The sequence below is a fragment of the Rhineura floridana genome, chromosome 2 (genome assembly GCF_030035675.1).
Source record: "Rhineura floridana isolate rRhiFlo1 chromosome 2, rRhiFlo1.hap2, whole genome shotgun sequence".
Taxonomy (NCBI): Eukaryota; Metazoa; Chordata; class Lepidosauria; order Squamata; family Rhineuridae; genus Rhineura; species Rhineura floridana.
In genome coordinates, this window is record NC_084481.1 from 39,594,702 (window position 1) to 39,608,417 (window position 13,716).

General features: G+C 42.2%; 1 protein-coding gene across 1 annotated transcript in view; it reads left to right on the forward strand.

The window, feature by feature from the left end:
- The window catches only part of PDE11A (phosphodiesterase 11A), a 300,134-nt gene that overhangs the window by 214,367 nt on the left and 72,051 nt on the right, over positions 1-13,716 (forward strand). Inside the window, exon 13 of the mRNA XM_061608380.1 lies at positions 4,244-4,353. Coding sequence (XP_061464364.1) covers positions 4,244-4,353 — 110 coding nt within the window. The remainder of the gene's footprint in view (positions 1-4,243; positions 4,354-13,716) is intronic.

Genomic DNA, 13,716 nt, shown 5'->3' on the forward strand with positions numbered 1-13,716 from the left:
ATGTACGTCGCCTAGAGTGGCCACTGGCCAGATAGGCGACACATAAATTAAATTTATTATTATTATTATTATTATTATTATTATTATTATTATTATTATTATTATTATTATTATTATTATGACTTAGCATGGGACTCAGGCCAAACATCCTGAGATGCCAGGCTTCAGCCCTATCGGCTGTCCTGTCCAAATCCCCAGACAACCCACTGGGACCTCGTCCCTGTCTCAAGCATTTCCTTTGTGGGGCAACGATAGCCACACCACCTACAGTGCATCGCTACCCAATGTGGGACCTGCACAAAGTGTTAATGGCACTCCAAAAAACCCCATTTGAACCACTCAGTAAAGTCCTGTTTCGTCTACTGTCCTTTAAAGTATTGTTCCTTGTGGCCATTACCTCGGCTCATAGAGTGTCTGACCTGTATGCCCTCTCTGTTGATAAGTGTTTCTGTGTGTTTCATAATGATAGAGTTGTTCTCCACACTGTCCCTTAATTCCACCCTAAGGTACTGTCTACCTTTCACTGTCAGCAACAGCTAGTGCTTCCTTCCTTTTGTCCTAATCCAGAAAAGGCATGGCACTCACTTGACATGAGAAGAGCCCTGAAAGTATATATCTCTAAGACAAAATCCCTATGCAAAACAGCATCACTGGGTAATAAGGTGTCCACCTCAACACTAGCTAGGGGGATTAAGGCATGTATTACATTGGCGTACACTTCCCTGAGACTCAGCTGCCTAACCAGGATAATGGCCCACTCCATTAGAGCAGCTGCCACGTCAGCAGCATTTCCCCACAATGCTTCTGTCCTGGAGATCTGTAGAGCAGCTACATGGGCCACTCCTAATGTTATCAAACATTACAAGATTAACACGTACACATCCGCTGAGGCGGCCTTTGGGAGGAGAGTGCTACAGCACATTCTCTCAGACCAATAGTGCTTCAGCCCGGCGATATTCCCACCCTACATGGGTCAGCTTTGGTATGTCCCACCTGAGGTCATTTTTCCATGCACAGGAGAAGAGACATTTGGTCCTACCGTGAAACGGTCTTCTCTGTGAATATCAAAGATGACCTCAGGTGGGTAGCTAGCTCCACCTATCAGCTGAAGGCAGAAAGAGTGCTGTTTGATTTTGCAGGGACTTCCTGCTCTCTGTAGCTTGTTGCCACATTTCTTGATGACAAGCCAATAGTACGAGTAGATGATAGCGACCACACAAAAATGAAAAACTAACAACACTCATGCACTCTCTGCTAAAGGCCTACACTGCAACAATAATGGCAGCAAAGCCCTCCTGAGGTTATCTTTGACATGCACAGAGAAGACCGTTTCATGGTAAGGCCAAATGTCTCTTCTCCTATGCGTGGAAAGATTTTTCTCATGTTTTACAATTAGAACTTGATTCTCTCTGAGTGTATTGTGTGTCACCATGGACACTTAGAGGGTTGTTAAGCAAGTGTTTCTGAGTTCAGGACTATACATTTTGTAAGGTTTTGTTTTGAAATGTGCTTATGAGAAGCAGCAGAATGGCATGGGGGTATTTTCAATTTAACATGGTCGAATGTGAAAATCCATGCTGGCTATGATATACAGCCACTCTTGTGGCTATATGAAAACAGTGCTCCTTTATATTGTAATGTTTTACTACATTATGCTGCTGCTGCAAAGCAAAATAGGCCAGCACCACTTATTCATTATTACATTTTTATCCCACTCTTCTTCTAAAGGAACTCAGGATGACACACACAGTTCTGTCCCCCACCCCCACCGCTTATCCTCACAACAATCCTGAGAGGTTGAGAGTGAGTGACTGATCTGAAGCTACCCAGTGAGCTTTATGGCTGAGTGGGAATTTATGCCAGAGTATCTCTGTTCCAAGTCTAACACTATAACTGCTAAACTACATTGGCTCTTCATTTTGCTGGGGACAAATACCACTGATTGATGTAGTATAGTCTCAGAATCCAGAGCTGTACAGAAGAAATAGACTGTTACATGAATAGGACAGAATGGGGAACTGAGGACAACTAGCCTATAAGGCAGACTAAAGCCTCTACATCAGCCTTCCTCAACTGGGTGCACTCCAGAATATTTGGATTACAACTATTTGGAGCAGATGTACATTTCCCCCTCTGAATAAAGGGGAGCTTGTTACTGCACCCCTGGGTTGGGATGCAAGCTTGAAAAGTTCTTAGGGGCTTAGTGTCCTCACTTGCTGCACCACATAAAATCATGTGATGTCATAATTATGCCATGTGATTGACAGGTGGACAATCCCACCCACCTGTCAAATTTGGCCTGTAAGGCTGATCCAGATAAGGATCTGGGCCATGGAACCAAAAAGGCCCTGACATAGAGGCTGTTTGGCTCCAGGACAACAACACCAACAGTTGCTGTCCCAGCGAGGCCAATTTGTAGCGCCAAAGCAAAATGCAGGGGTAGGGGAAGCATGTTGGAATATGTGGTTCAACTCGAACTTGTGGGTTGAGGCTGCATGGGGTTAAAAGGGTAGCTAGAGAGGAGACCTGATTGCTAGACTAATACCTATCCTTTGATCTCCAGCTGACTCTCCCTTCCTGTTAGACTGATACGCTTAAGATGTTGACCACATCTTTCGGTCTCCTTCCTTCTTTCTTCTTTCTCTTGAGAGGGAGAACAGACATCTTCTCTTTGTCTGTCCCTCTCCTCCAAGCATGAAGGCAAACACTAGGCTTAGTGTTTGCATCTCCAACATAGCTAGTTAGCTAGATGTAGAACTCTTTCCTATCAAATATGTACTTCCAGAATAAAGTAGTTATTTCTTATTTTAAAACTTAAAGTCTCAGTCTGATTAATTCCAGGGAAGGTGTAATCTTCAAAGATTCAAATACACAAAGCTCACTCAGACGCTAAAATACCTAATTTCGATACTCTGCAACAGAACAGAGGAGGCTTGCATCAGAACTAGGTAAGGGGGCTTTTTCTTGATCCCATATCCACCTATCTCTACACAGTGGAGGATAGCATCAGCCTCTTACTGTCTCAGCAAGGAGATGACGGTAATAAAATACTGCATGGCAAATTCTGCTTCCCTTCCTTTTCTGTTTCCATTTTGACATTCTTAAATTGATATCTATGTAATACATGACCATACAGATGGAAGCATCCTGCTTCATGGTCCAGTCACTGATGTGAGGCCAATTGACAATGGCAAATTTGGCCAACTGGCTTCCTGGTTAAAAGTGTCATCAAAATAGCACAGTGCCTGATGAAACTGAGGCATTTTTTTAAATTGCAGTTTGGCAATAATGTGATGTATGTGCTGGTATATTACTGGCAAAGACAAGGTTAAAGTTGTGTTTGTACTTTGAATCCACATTCAGGGGCTCAGAAACTCTGAACAGTAAATCAGATATAACAGGCAGACATTCAAGAGAGAGTGGGTCTTCTCAGTGGTGGCTCCATGTCTCTATCACTCTTTACCTATTGTACAACTGACACCATCTAGTCAGGTTTTTTTAATGGGTTCTTAAAACCCACTTACTCTACCTTGCTTTTTATTGTGTAAATTATTTTAAATCTTACAGGTGGTCTACAATAAGCATTTTTTTGGCTGTCAGCTTTTTAAAAATTAATTTTCCATAACAGTAGAACAGTAAAAAAAGTATTATAATACAATCTTGTTATTCATCCAAGTAAAAGAAAGTGTTACATTTCAAGGTCATCAGTGTGTTTGTTTCCTGAAATTATCATTAAGAAATGCACTTTTATTCTTGCCCTGTATTTATACCCCTTTGAAGTTTAACATGGAAAAATGGAGGTTATATTATCTGTCTATTTCTGTTTACATATGCCAAAAAGAGTGTCCAGTTTCAAAGTGATCATTTTTTGCAATGCCTCTTGAGACCCTATTATACTGTGGCTAACAAAGCCAGTTCCCAAATCCGATCAAACCATCCTTTCATGGAGAACTCCAAGGCCTTCCAGTGACACACTATCCCCGTGAAGGCATCCATGCTTTAAATGTTTATTTGGTTTTATTCTGTTTACTTTTATGAATTGTTTTGTGTTTTATTTATTTTATTTTATTTGTATTGAGCCAACTTGTGAAGAAATATGGCCTAAAAATATTCCAATAAATAAATAAATAGCTGATATATCTCTGTACAAGTTCCTGCTAAGTATCAGTTTATATAATTTTTTACAACATCATTGATGGTTACAGTTATTGACATCATCACTATTGCTTTATTCTGTTTTCAGACGGCAGGATTTCAGGAGATTCTGACAGAAGTTGAAATTTTAGCTTTGATTGTGGGATGTCTGTGCCATGATCTTGACCACAGAGGAACCAATAATGCCTTTCAGGCTAAGTATGTTTCTTAATTCTAACTACTTTGTTTTCCTTACATGTTGGAGTTACAGAAGAAAGTATTAATTTCAAGGTGCCTCCATGCACAGCAAAGCATTGTTATGCTTGCCTTTAAGAGACACTATTCATCTTAACAGTTCTCTATTCTTCCCCTTCTCCCCCCAAAAAACCCCCCACATAAATTTAAATTCCCTTTGAACTGCTTTTGCATTATGCTGTTGGTTTGGCCTGCTTCATATAAAGTTCTGTCTGGTATAAAACTATGATACAAAATTTGGGTGTTCCACTATTGGGGTATCTCATTCATTTACATATCTTCCATTGCCAAAATGGGGAACATTAAAAAAAATCCCCATCTGTCATTCTTGGTTCTGTATTGTAGTTGTATGAATTCCCAGGAAGTATTAAGGAAATATAACTGATTGCAATCCAAACAGAAGAAACAGGTGCTGGGATCCTTCTTGGCTAATATGAGCATATTCCTACAAAATGCAGATGAAATTGTTCTTGTTCACAGTCCGTGTATATCTTCATGCCTTTTACTCTACCTTATGGGTCACAAGGTTTTCACCATGTCCTCCATGGTGCATTTTGCAGGGCAACAAGCTGGCAATCCTCAAAATGGTGGGTCACTTGGAGTGAAATCAGCTGCCCACAGCTCAGCTTAATGGCATAGCCATCCCCCTACCCCAATAGGTCTTATTAGGAAGGTTCCTAGGTGAGTCCAATGGCTAGAGGACAGCTTTTTGACAGCTACTTATAGGCCAGCTGACTGGCAACAGGATACAAGATGCAGGGAATTAGGTTCCAGAAACCAAGGCCTAGGGAAGCACTCAACACAAGGCAGCCTTTCCAAACCTGGTGCCCTCCAGATGTTGTTGGACTCCAACTCCCATCAGCATGGCCAATGGTCAGGGATTATGAGAATTGTACCTTGCCATCATGTGGAGGGTACCAGGTTGGGGAAGGCTGCCTTATTTTGTCTATCAATTGCCAGGGTAAAGATGAGGATATTATTATTGTTGTTGTTGTTGCTGTTGTTATTATTATTAGCCTTCCACATAAGTGACTTAAAGCAATGTACAGGATACGATTAAACAGCTAAAAAACAGATAAAACCATACAGAAAACATTTTTACACACCCATTGCATAGATCTATTTATCCAAGTGGGAAAGCCTGTTGGAACAAAAATGTCTTCAATTATTTCCAGAAAGTGAAGATAGTGTGCACCTGATATATCTCAACAGGAATGCTGTTCCACAGAACAGGGGCAGCCACACTGAAAGACCTACTCAGCCTTTTGATATCTTTGAATTTGCAGAAGTTCTCCTGCAGACCATAGTGACTTATTGGATGTATAAGGGATAAGGCAGTCTGTCAAGTAATGTCATACATGACTTCACTACGATACTTCTGCAGCTTGATCTCACTGTAACTTAGACACTGAGGGTTTCTCACTGGTAGTGTCTTGAGCTGCCTGACAAGTGTTTTTTCTCCTGGGTTCAGCCCTATTGCCCACAATACCACAAAGCTTGGGAGTGAGCCTGGAGAACTATGGGTTAAAATCTGGGAAACCCAAGTTCACGTTGAGAGAGTGGGATAGTTGTGGTGGTGGATAAAGTGTTGCCATTTTTCTCAGCAGTCTCAGGAGTAACTGGTCACCAGCACTGGTTATGGGGCACATTTATTTGAGGAAGAAGTCATTTCAGTTTCTGTTAGCTAGTAACATTCTGTATAAGTCATGTCAGACCCCTATTCTGTGTCTGGTCTTGTAATAGATCTCTCACACTGGCCGCAGCACAGGTCTCTCACAATCCCACTAGGCACCACCACCTGACACTCTCTAATGCAATACTGCCCTGAGACTGTGCCTTAGTCTCCTCCACAGATTGCTACGAAGTGTCTGGGTGCACTTACAGACCACAAACCCCCTGTATCTTTCTGCCTTTAAAGATTACAGCCCTGGGTTGCTTTTGGATACCTGCTGCTGTTACACTATCCCTTTGCCCCTGCCACCATTGATACTGTTCCCAGCTTTGGTATTTGTTCTGCCCACCCTTCTGGTCTGTACTATCCCAGCCAAGGATCAAGCGTGATGTTAAATCAAAACTATTTATTTAATAACACAAGGAATAAACAAGATTACGTTCAGTCAACATGCGTGTGGTTACATATAATGGTGTTCTCTTTATACCTCTTAGTCCTAAAACCTGCCTCACTACCCACCTAAACACAAATGCACCACTCCAAAACCCAGAACCAACAACCTCCCCTCAACTGTCATTCTCTCATTTATACCTTCAATCACCCAGATGCTCCGCCAATCACAACTCAGCATTCCTCACCATTCCAACCCGTGTACTCCCCCCTCTCACTCACTCTACTTACCACTTTTACGCTACAAAACCGACACTTACCATAATTACTGTACAACATTTACAGAGGCATCACAATTTCTCCCCCTTTAACAAAAGCATAGTATTCTTCTTGTGCCCAAGAATAATATGACATGTTACAACAGAGTTCATATCACTCTAGAGGAGAGTGTCCATCCAGTCCAACTTTCTGGTCAGGTGACTGAAGTCTCTGGAACATGTCTGGAAAGTCCATCCACAATCACATTATCCGTTCCTTTCATATGTACAAAATCCACCAGATATTCCTGCAGCGCTCACTACCATCTCTGGAGCATGGCGTTACTGTTCTTTATCGAGTCCAGCCACATCAGCACACAATTATTATTATTGAATTTATTAGTCGCCCATCTGGCTGGTTCACCAGCCACAATGATTGGTGACCACGGTAAATCTTCTTCCCTACACGTAAAGATGCAGTTTACTCAGGGCCCAAACAACAACCAAGCATTCCTTTTTGGGTACCAACACAGTGCTAGGTGTCCAGGGACTAATCGGTTCATGTATCACATCCAGCTCTAACATTTCCTTCACTTCCTTCCTGATCTCTTCAAGCACTCTTCCATTCACATGACAGGGGGTAGACCTTATTGGAGGGTGATTGCCAGTGTCTATAGAGAGTTTTGCAACACTAGTTCTACCAGGTCTATTATCAAAGAGTTCCTCATACTTATTCAAGACTCTCAGGATTTCCTCTTTCACTTGATCATCCACCTCCTCTGACCACTCCAGCTGATCTAAACCTTCCTCTGTCTTGCTCTCTTGCACCAAATCCAACAAGTCAGGGCCACTCCCTTCAGGAAACAAGGTGACTTGTTAAACCCTTACATCTCTGCCGTGATAGGGCTTTAACATGTTCACATGTACCACTTTATGTTTTTCCAGTTTGTCTGATGTAATAACATAAGTCAAGGTGTAATTTTTCTGTAATAACAAATGGTTCCTTCCAGCTAGCTTGTAATTTGTCATGTTTTCTGGGAATAAATGCCACGATCATATCCCTCACTTCATAGGTACGCTCTCTTACTGTGCTGTCATACCAATAGCTCTGTTTTTGTTGAGCTTGGCTCATATTTTCTTGTACCACTTTCATCATGGATTCTAATTTATTACGGAAATCCATCACATAATCTACCATGGACGTTTTATATTCCACCAAGGACCCTTCCCAAGAATTCTGTAACAACTCTAAAGGACTCCTAACTTTCCTTGCATACATTAATTCAAAAGGTGAAAACCCAGTCGATTCTTGCAGCACCTCCCGGTAAGCAAACAGGAAACACCCCAAGCATTCATCCCAATCCTGTGGGTGATCCTGTACATAGCTTTTTATCATCCCTTTCAGCACCCCATTAAATCTTTCAGTTAACCCATTGGTAGCTGGATGATAAGTGTTTGTTTTTAGATGCTTCAGCCCACAGCACTTCCATATGCACTGCATAACTTCCCCCATAAATACACTGCCTGGATCTGTCAAAACTTCATGGGGAAAACCCAGCCTCATGAAAACCTTCAGTAAGGCTTCTGCTACCACAGGAGCTTCTACTGATCTCAATGCCTCAGCATCTGGGTACCTTGTGTCATAGTCTACCACCACTAAGATATATCTCCAGCCATGCCTTGAGGGTTTAGAGAAAGGAACCACTATGTCAATCCCTACTCTGTAAAAAGGTTGTCCTATTATAGGAAGGGGTTTCAATAGAGCCTTTGTTTTCACTCCACTTTTACCCACTCTTTGGCACACTGGACATGATAAACAGTACTGGTTGACATCTTTGGCAATATTTGGGCAATAATAATGTGCAGTTAGTCTCTTTTTTGTCTTTTTTATACCTGGGTGTCCCAAGCAAGGTATATCATGTGCCATTACTAGCAGCCTAGATCTGTATTTGCTGGGCACTATTAACTGTTTGGCTGGCTCACAGTTTATCTCTCTCTCTTTTAGCAGCCACATTCTGTACAGCACCCCATTTTTCCACACTGTTTGATCCCTCAGGTTCTCTGTAAAAGGGACTCCTTGTGGTAGGGCTTGCTCCTTTATGGCTTTCAAGCTAGAATCTTATTTCAACTCATCTCTGAACTCTTGTGCCGGTCCAGCATCTAGCAAGTTCAGGACTGGCAACAATGTCTCATTCTCTCCAGGCACACTAGGGATTGCTACGGCAACCTCAGACTCAGTTACAGGCTCCCCCCTGTTCTGTTCAGCATCAGACAAAATGGCTTCTGCAGCTGTGCAAAGCTGTTGCCTTGTCACCACATAAATCTGGCCCTGTGATCCTATCACATCTCTGCCCAAAATTACAGGCTGATGTTGTTGGGCATTGATACCCACTTTATAAGACTCCTCTTTTCCTCTCCGGTTCCATTTTATCAAGGCCATCTGAATGCTCTCTGGCACACCTCTCACACCTTGTATAACCACTTTTTCCTGATGTAACATTTCCTCAGCTTTCACCAGATCGGGCTTTACTGGACACTGGTGTTGCCCAGACCCTGTTGACCAGCTTATTTGACAGAATTGAATTTTCTTAACTTCCCCCTCTCTCTGCTCATTCTTCACTGTTCTTACATGAACAGGATTACTGGTGGGGTTGCTTGCTTCACACTGGAATCATAGATGTGCTGGTTTACCACATCCAAACATATTCCCTCCATGTTAGGATACACAGACCCATTTTGAGGTGCCCTGTGACCTTCAGATTTTGTTAGAGGATTTATCTCTCTGTGGTACCACATCCCTCCTTCCATTTGTATTGGGTTTTGTTTTAAAATCTTTTTGTATCTTTCCTAACCAACCTGTTCAGTTTGATGTGAAATGATCTGCCAGCTCTGCAGCTTCCTGCACAGACTTAGGGGAACGATCTTTAACCAGTAACCTAATCTGTAGTGGAAAATGGAAATGGATTGCCTTCAAGTCGATCCCGACTTATGGCTACCCTATGAATAGGGATTTCATGGTAAGCGGTATTCAGCTTACTATTGCCTCCCGCTGAGGCTAGTCCTCCCCAGCTGACTAGGGCCTGCACAAGCCAGCCCCTTCCTTGTCCGCAACTGCCAGCTGGGGGGCAACTGGGCTCCTTGGGTCTATGCAGCTTGCCCACGGCTGCACAGGTGGCAGGGCACGTAACCCCTGAGCCACTCACTGTGGGGGTGATCTTTAGCTGGCCCTTTACACCACGAGCGGGGATTTGAACTCCCAGACTCTGGACTCCCAGCCAGGCTCTCCTCCCCACTGTAGTGGCAGTTGATGGAATAACTGGTCTAACACCATGAGACTTTTTACCTCCTCCACAGATTGAGCTTCCGCACTCAACATCCACTTATCAAATATATCCATCAATTTCGCCCCCAACTCCACAAAAGACCTTCCTGTCTGTAACTGGCAATTTCTGAAAAGTTTTCTGAAATAATCAGGCCCCAATCTAAATCTTTTGAATACTGCTTCCTTAAAATCAGCATATGTCACTGGCCTGTCTGAGGGGAGACATTGATACACCTCAGCCAATTCTGTACAACAGGAGCATCTGTATTTACAGGGGCATCACAGGTCACATCCACACCAGACATTTATTCCACTTTCAATGGTCATGGCTTCCCCCAAAGAATCCTGGGAAGTGTAGTTTATGAGAGGTCCTGAGAGGAGTTAGGAGGCTACTATGCCCCTCACAGAGCTCCAGTTCGCAGAATTCTATGGGAAGAGGGGCTGACTGTTAAGCTACTCTGGCCATTGGATCTCTGTCAGGAGAACAGGAGTCTACTAACAACTCTCAGTACCCTTCACAAACAACACTTCTCAGGGTTCTTTAGTAGAAGCCATGGCTGTTGAAAGTGGAATAAATGCCTGGTGTGCATGTGGCAGTATGTATAAGTTGCAAGGGAGAAAATACAGTAGCTGGACTCCATAGCTAGACTCAGAGTAGACGCAGAGTAGGTAGACTCAAGAGTTTTCTCAGCCCACACATCGCTAGATAGTGACGGAGGTATTCTACATGGTAAAAGAAGCTGTGGATTTATTCCCATGATACTGAATTTCCTTCACAGGATAGTCTATTCTTTTCTGGGCTACTGCTGTTGGAAGAATGTCTAAGGTGCACAGTTGGTAAAATAAAGTAAGGTTGTGTCTGAACTATGGGCATGCACCAGGATGCACAGTTACATTGGGAGTTTTCTGATGTGGGCAGAGGTGCTTGTGTGCATTCGGAGCTGCAGTTCCTGAAGGCATGTCTATGTAGAAAGTAAGTGAGAAAGTTCACTAGGGTTTAATATAGTGAAGATTTCTCATATTAATGTTGCTCATTCTTCTCTGTGGACTATGACAGCCTAGTAGTCCACTCTCGCATCTGCAAAACAGGTAGTTGAGAGTTCAAAAAGATAGAATCAGATACACTGAGCAACTGTATTCAGTTTCTAAAAAATGTCATGTGAATACACAGTTTTAGATTCCCTGCTGCTCAGAAACTGGCAAGCATGGGAGAACTTGACCGTATGCTCATCAATGAGGCATTTTGAGAATCTTTATTACGAGGCAAGTAATAAATATAAATTATAAATAAAATAGATAATAAGTAGGATATATCCACTCCAGCATGAAAAGCAGAATAGCCAAATTTGCCATACAGCAGTTTTGTTCAGCATTTCATGATGGAAAGGATTATGCTTATGTCCTACATCTCCGTAGGTGAGTGTTTGATAGAGAAAAGAGGTTTTGCTGTATTGGTCTGGCCCTGCTAGAATAAAAGTATGGCAAAGACTTTATAACTGTCTCTCAGGCTTATTTCTTACTGAGATTATAAACCTGTGTATGGGCTGTACCAAGTTAGATTGTTGAACCTTCCCCATGAGAAGCATTTTTCTTGTGTTATGTCGTGTGAGCTCCCACCTGCAGTCTGAAATGGTTTAGCTCAGACACAGGTTTACCAAGCTACAGTACCTCTCTCAACAGTCCCTTTGAGGGGCAGGCTAAGTTTCTGGTTTTCTGATTGATTTTTAATAATTTTTATTTGCAAATATAGCAAAAATAAGGGGGGGGGTAAAAGCATTGCCAGCTGACATTAACAATAAAAATATTCAATCAATCCTAATTTAAATGTATAGATTAATATATGCAGTCCCTATATCCAAATAGGTATTTAAACAAGATTGACAATTATAAGCCATGCGTTCAAACGTAGAAAAGGCAGTGGTGGCTCATGTGGGGCTGGGCAGAGGCAGAGCTGTCATCCCGGAAGTGGTAGTACAGTGCTTGTCGGGATGGGGTGGATTGAGGCGGCAGTGAGGTCAGGGAAACTGTGGTTGGTGGCAGCAGCAGCCCCACAGCTATATGCACAGGTGGAGCTCCCCTGACCACACAGCTGCTGCCTAGCCCCACCCCATCCCTGTCCTAGCGAGTATAGGTCTGCCACCCCCTGACCAGTAGGCAGAGTGTGGCGGCCACCTCAGGTAGCTGATTTTTGGTGCCGTGAAAGAGCAGCAATTTGTTAGTTATTTAATTTAATATTATGGTAACTTTTATTGCCAGGGAGGGGGAGAGATACTTGTGGGTTTTCTGCCTCAGATCCCAAAAGAAATTGTCTGCCATTAGACACTATGTCCCTTGACATGTGTGTGTGTGTGGGGGGGTCCATTTGCTTCTCTTCCTCAAGCAGCAGAATGTCTTGGGCCAGCCCTTTTAATTCAGCAGTGAAATGCTAGTTCAAGTGCAGCTTTAAGGGCTTTTTCGTAAGTAGACAAAGCCAACACATTCACTAGCTGTCCAAACTGTGTGCCAAATGCTAGAATAAACTCTTAAGTGAAAATGTACATGCTTTGTTTCTGCATGAAGGAAAATGTTGCATGTGAACTGACCTTGCGTTGTTAAGATGGTAACTTGGCCACTATAAAGGCACCTGCTCTGATAGTTTATGTATTAATAGATCATCGCTCAGAAAACTTGACTTTAAAAAAATTAAAACCCTGTTTAGCCTATCCTGTTTTTCTGTTGAGATAATGCATACTTTGCCTTAAAAAAAATAAAAGGCAAATTGTATTTTAAAGAGGAAACCGATCAATCAGTGGCTGTCACTTGTTTGCTGTCCCTTGTGTTTGTCTTTTCTATAATACTTTGGAAATCACTGAAGGGTTTAAACAAAAGGCACATTGTGACATAGCATGTTAAGTTACTCCATGTTAAGGTATAATTTATTCTCATAAGCTCATTCCTAAAATAAAGCTTAACATTGTCCTTTATTTTTAAGTGCTAAGGTTGAGTATGATGAAAGATCAAGAGGCATGTTGTTGAAAATAGCATCGCGGCTGCCTGAAATTGCTCTTTTAATACACCTCAGCGCTGTTTTCTCTGGGGGATGATGTTTCCTAGTCATTCCCTCACACATACCCCATTACAGATGCCCCATGATGATTAAATATCGGTATGGTACAGCTTTGTAGTATAAGCTCCTAGGAGACTCCTTCCCCTCCTAGCATAATCTCGTATACTGATTTCTTTTTTTTGAAAAAACACAACAAACCTAATCTTGTCGCTTTAGGCTGCATCCCAGAAGTGTACATTAATCTGTTGTGACAGTCCAACTCAATTGCCTTTCACCTTCCAACAATTCTCAGTGTTTTAATTACATTTCATAGTTTCCCTTTAAGGATTTAACTTAGCATTTTAAATGATGTGCAATACATACACTCTTTCTCTCAGTATATATTTAGATATATACATCTACAGATATCACAGCTGAATCATGTTTAAATAGTACACACATCTTAGAAGGCAATCCTAAACACACTCACTAGGGAGTAACCCCCTGAATATAGTGGGGCTTAATTCAAAGCAGGGCTGGAAGAATCTGTAAATTTCCGTTTCTCATTTTTCCAATCTTAGGTTCAGTTCGCCACATTTCCACATCAGTCTGTGATTTTTTTTAAAGTCATCACAAAAATTCATCATCATTTTAGCATGCA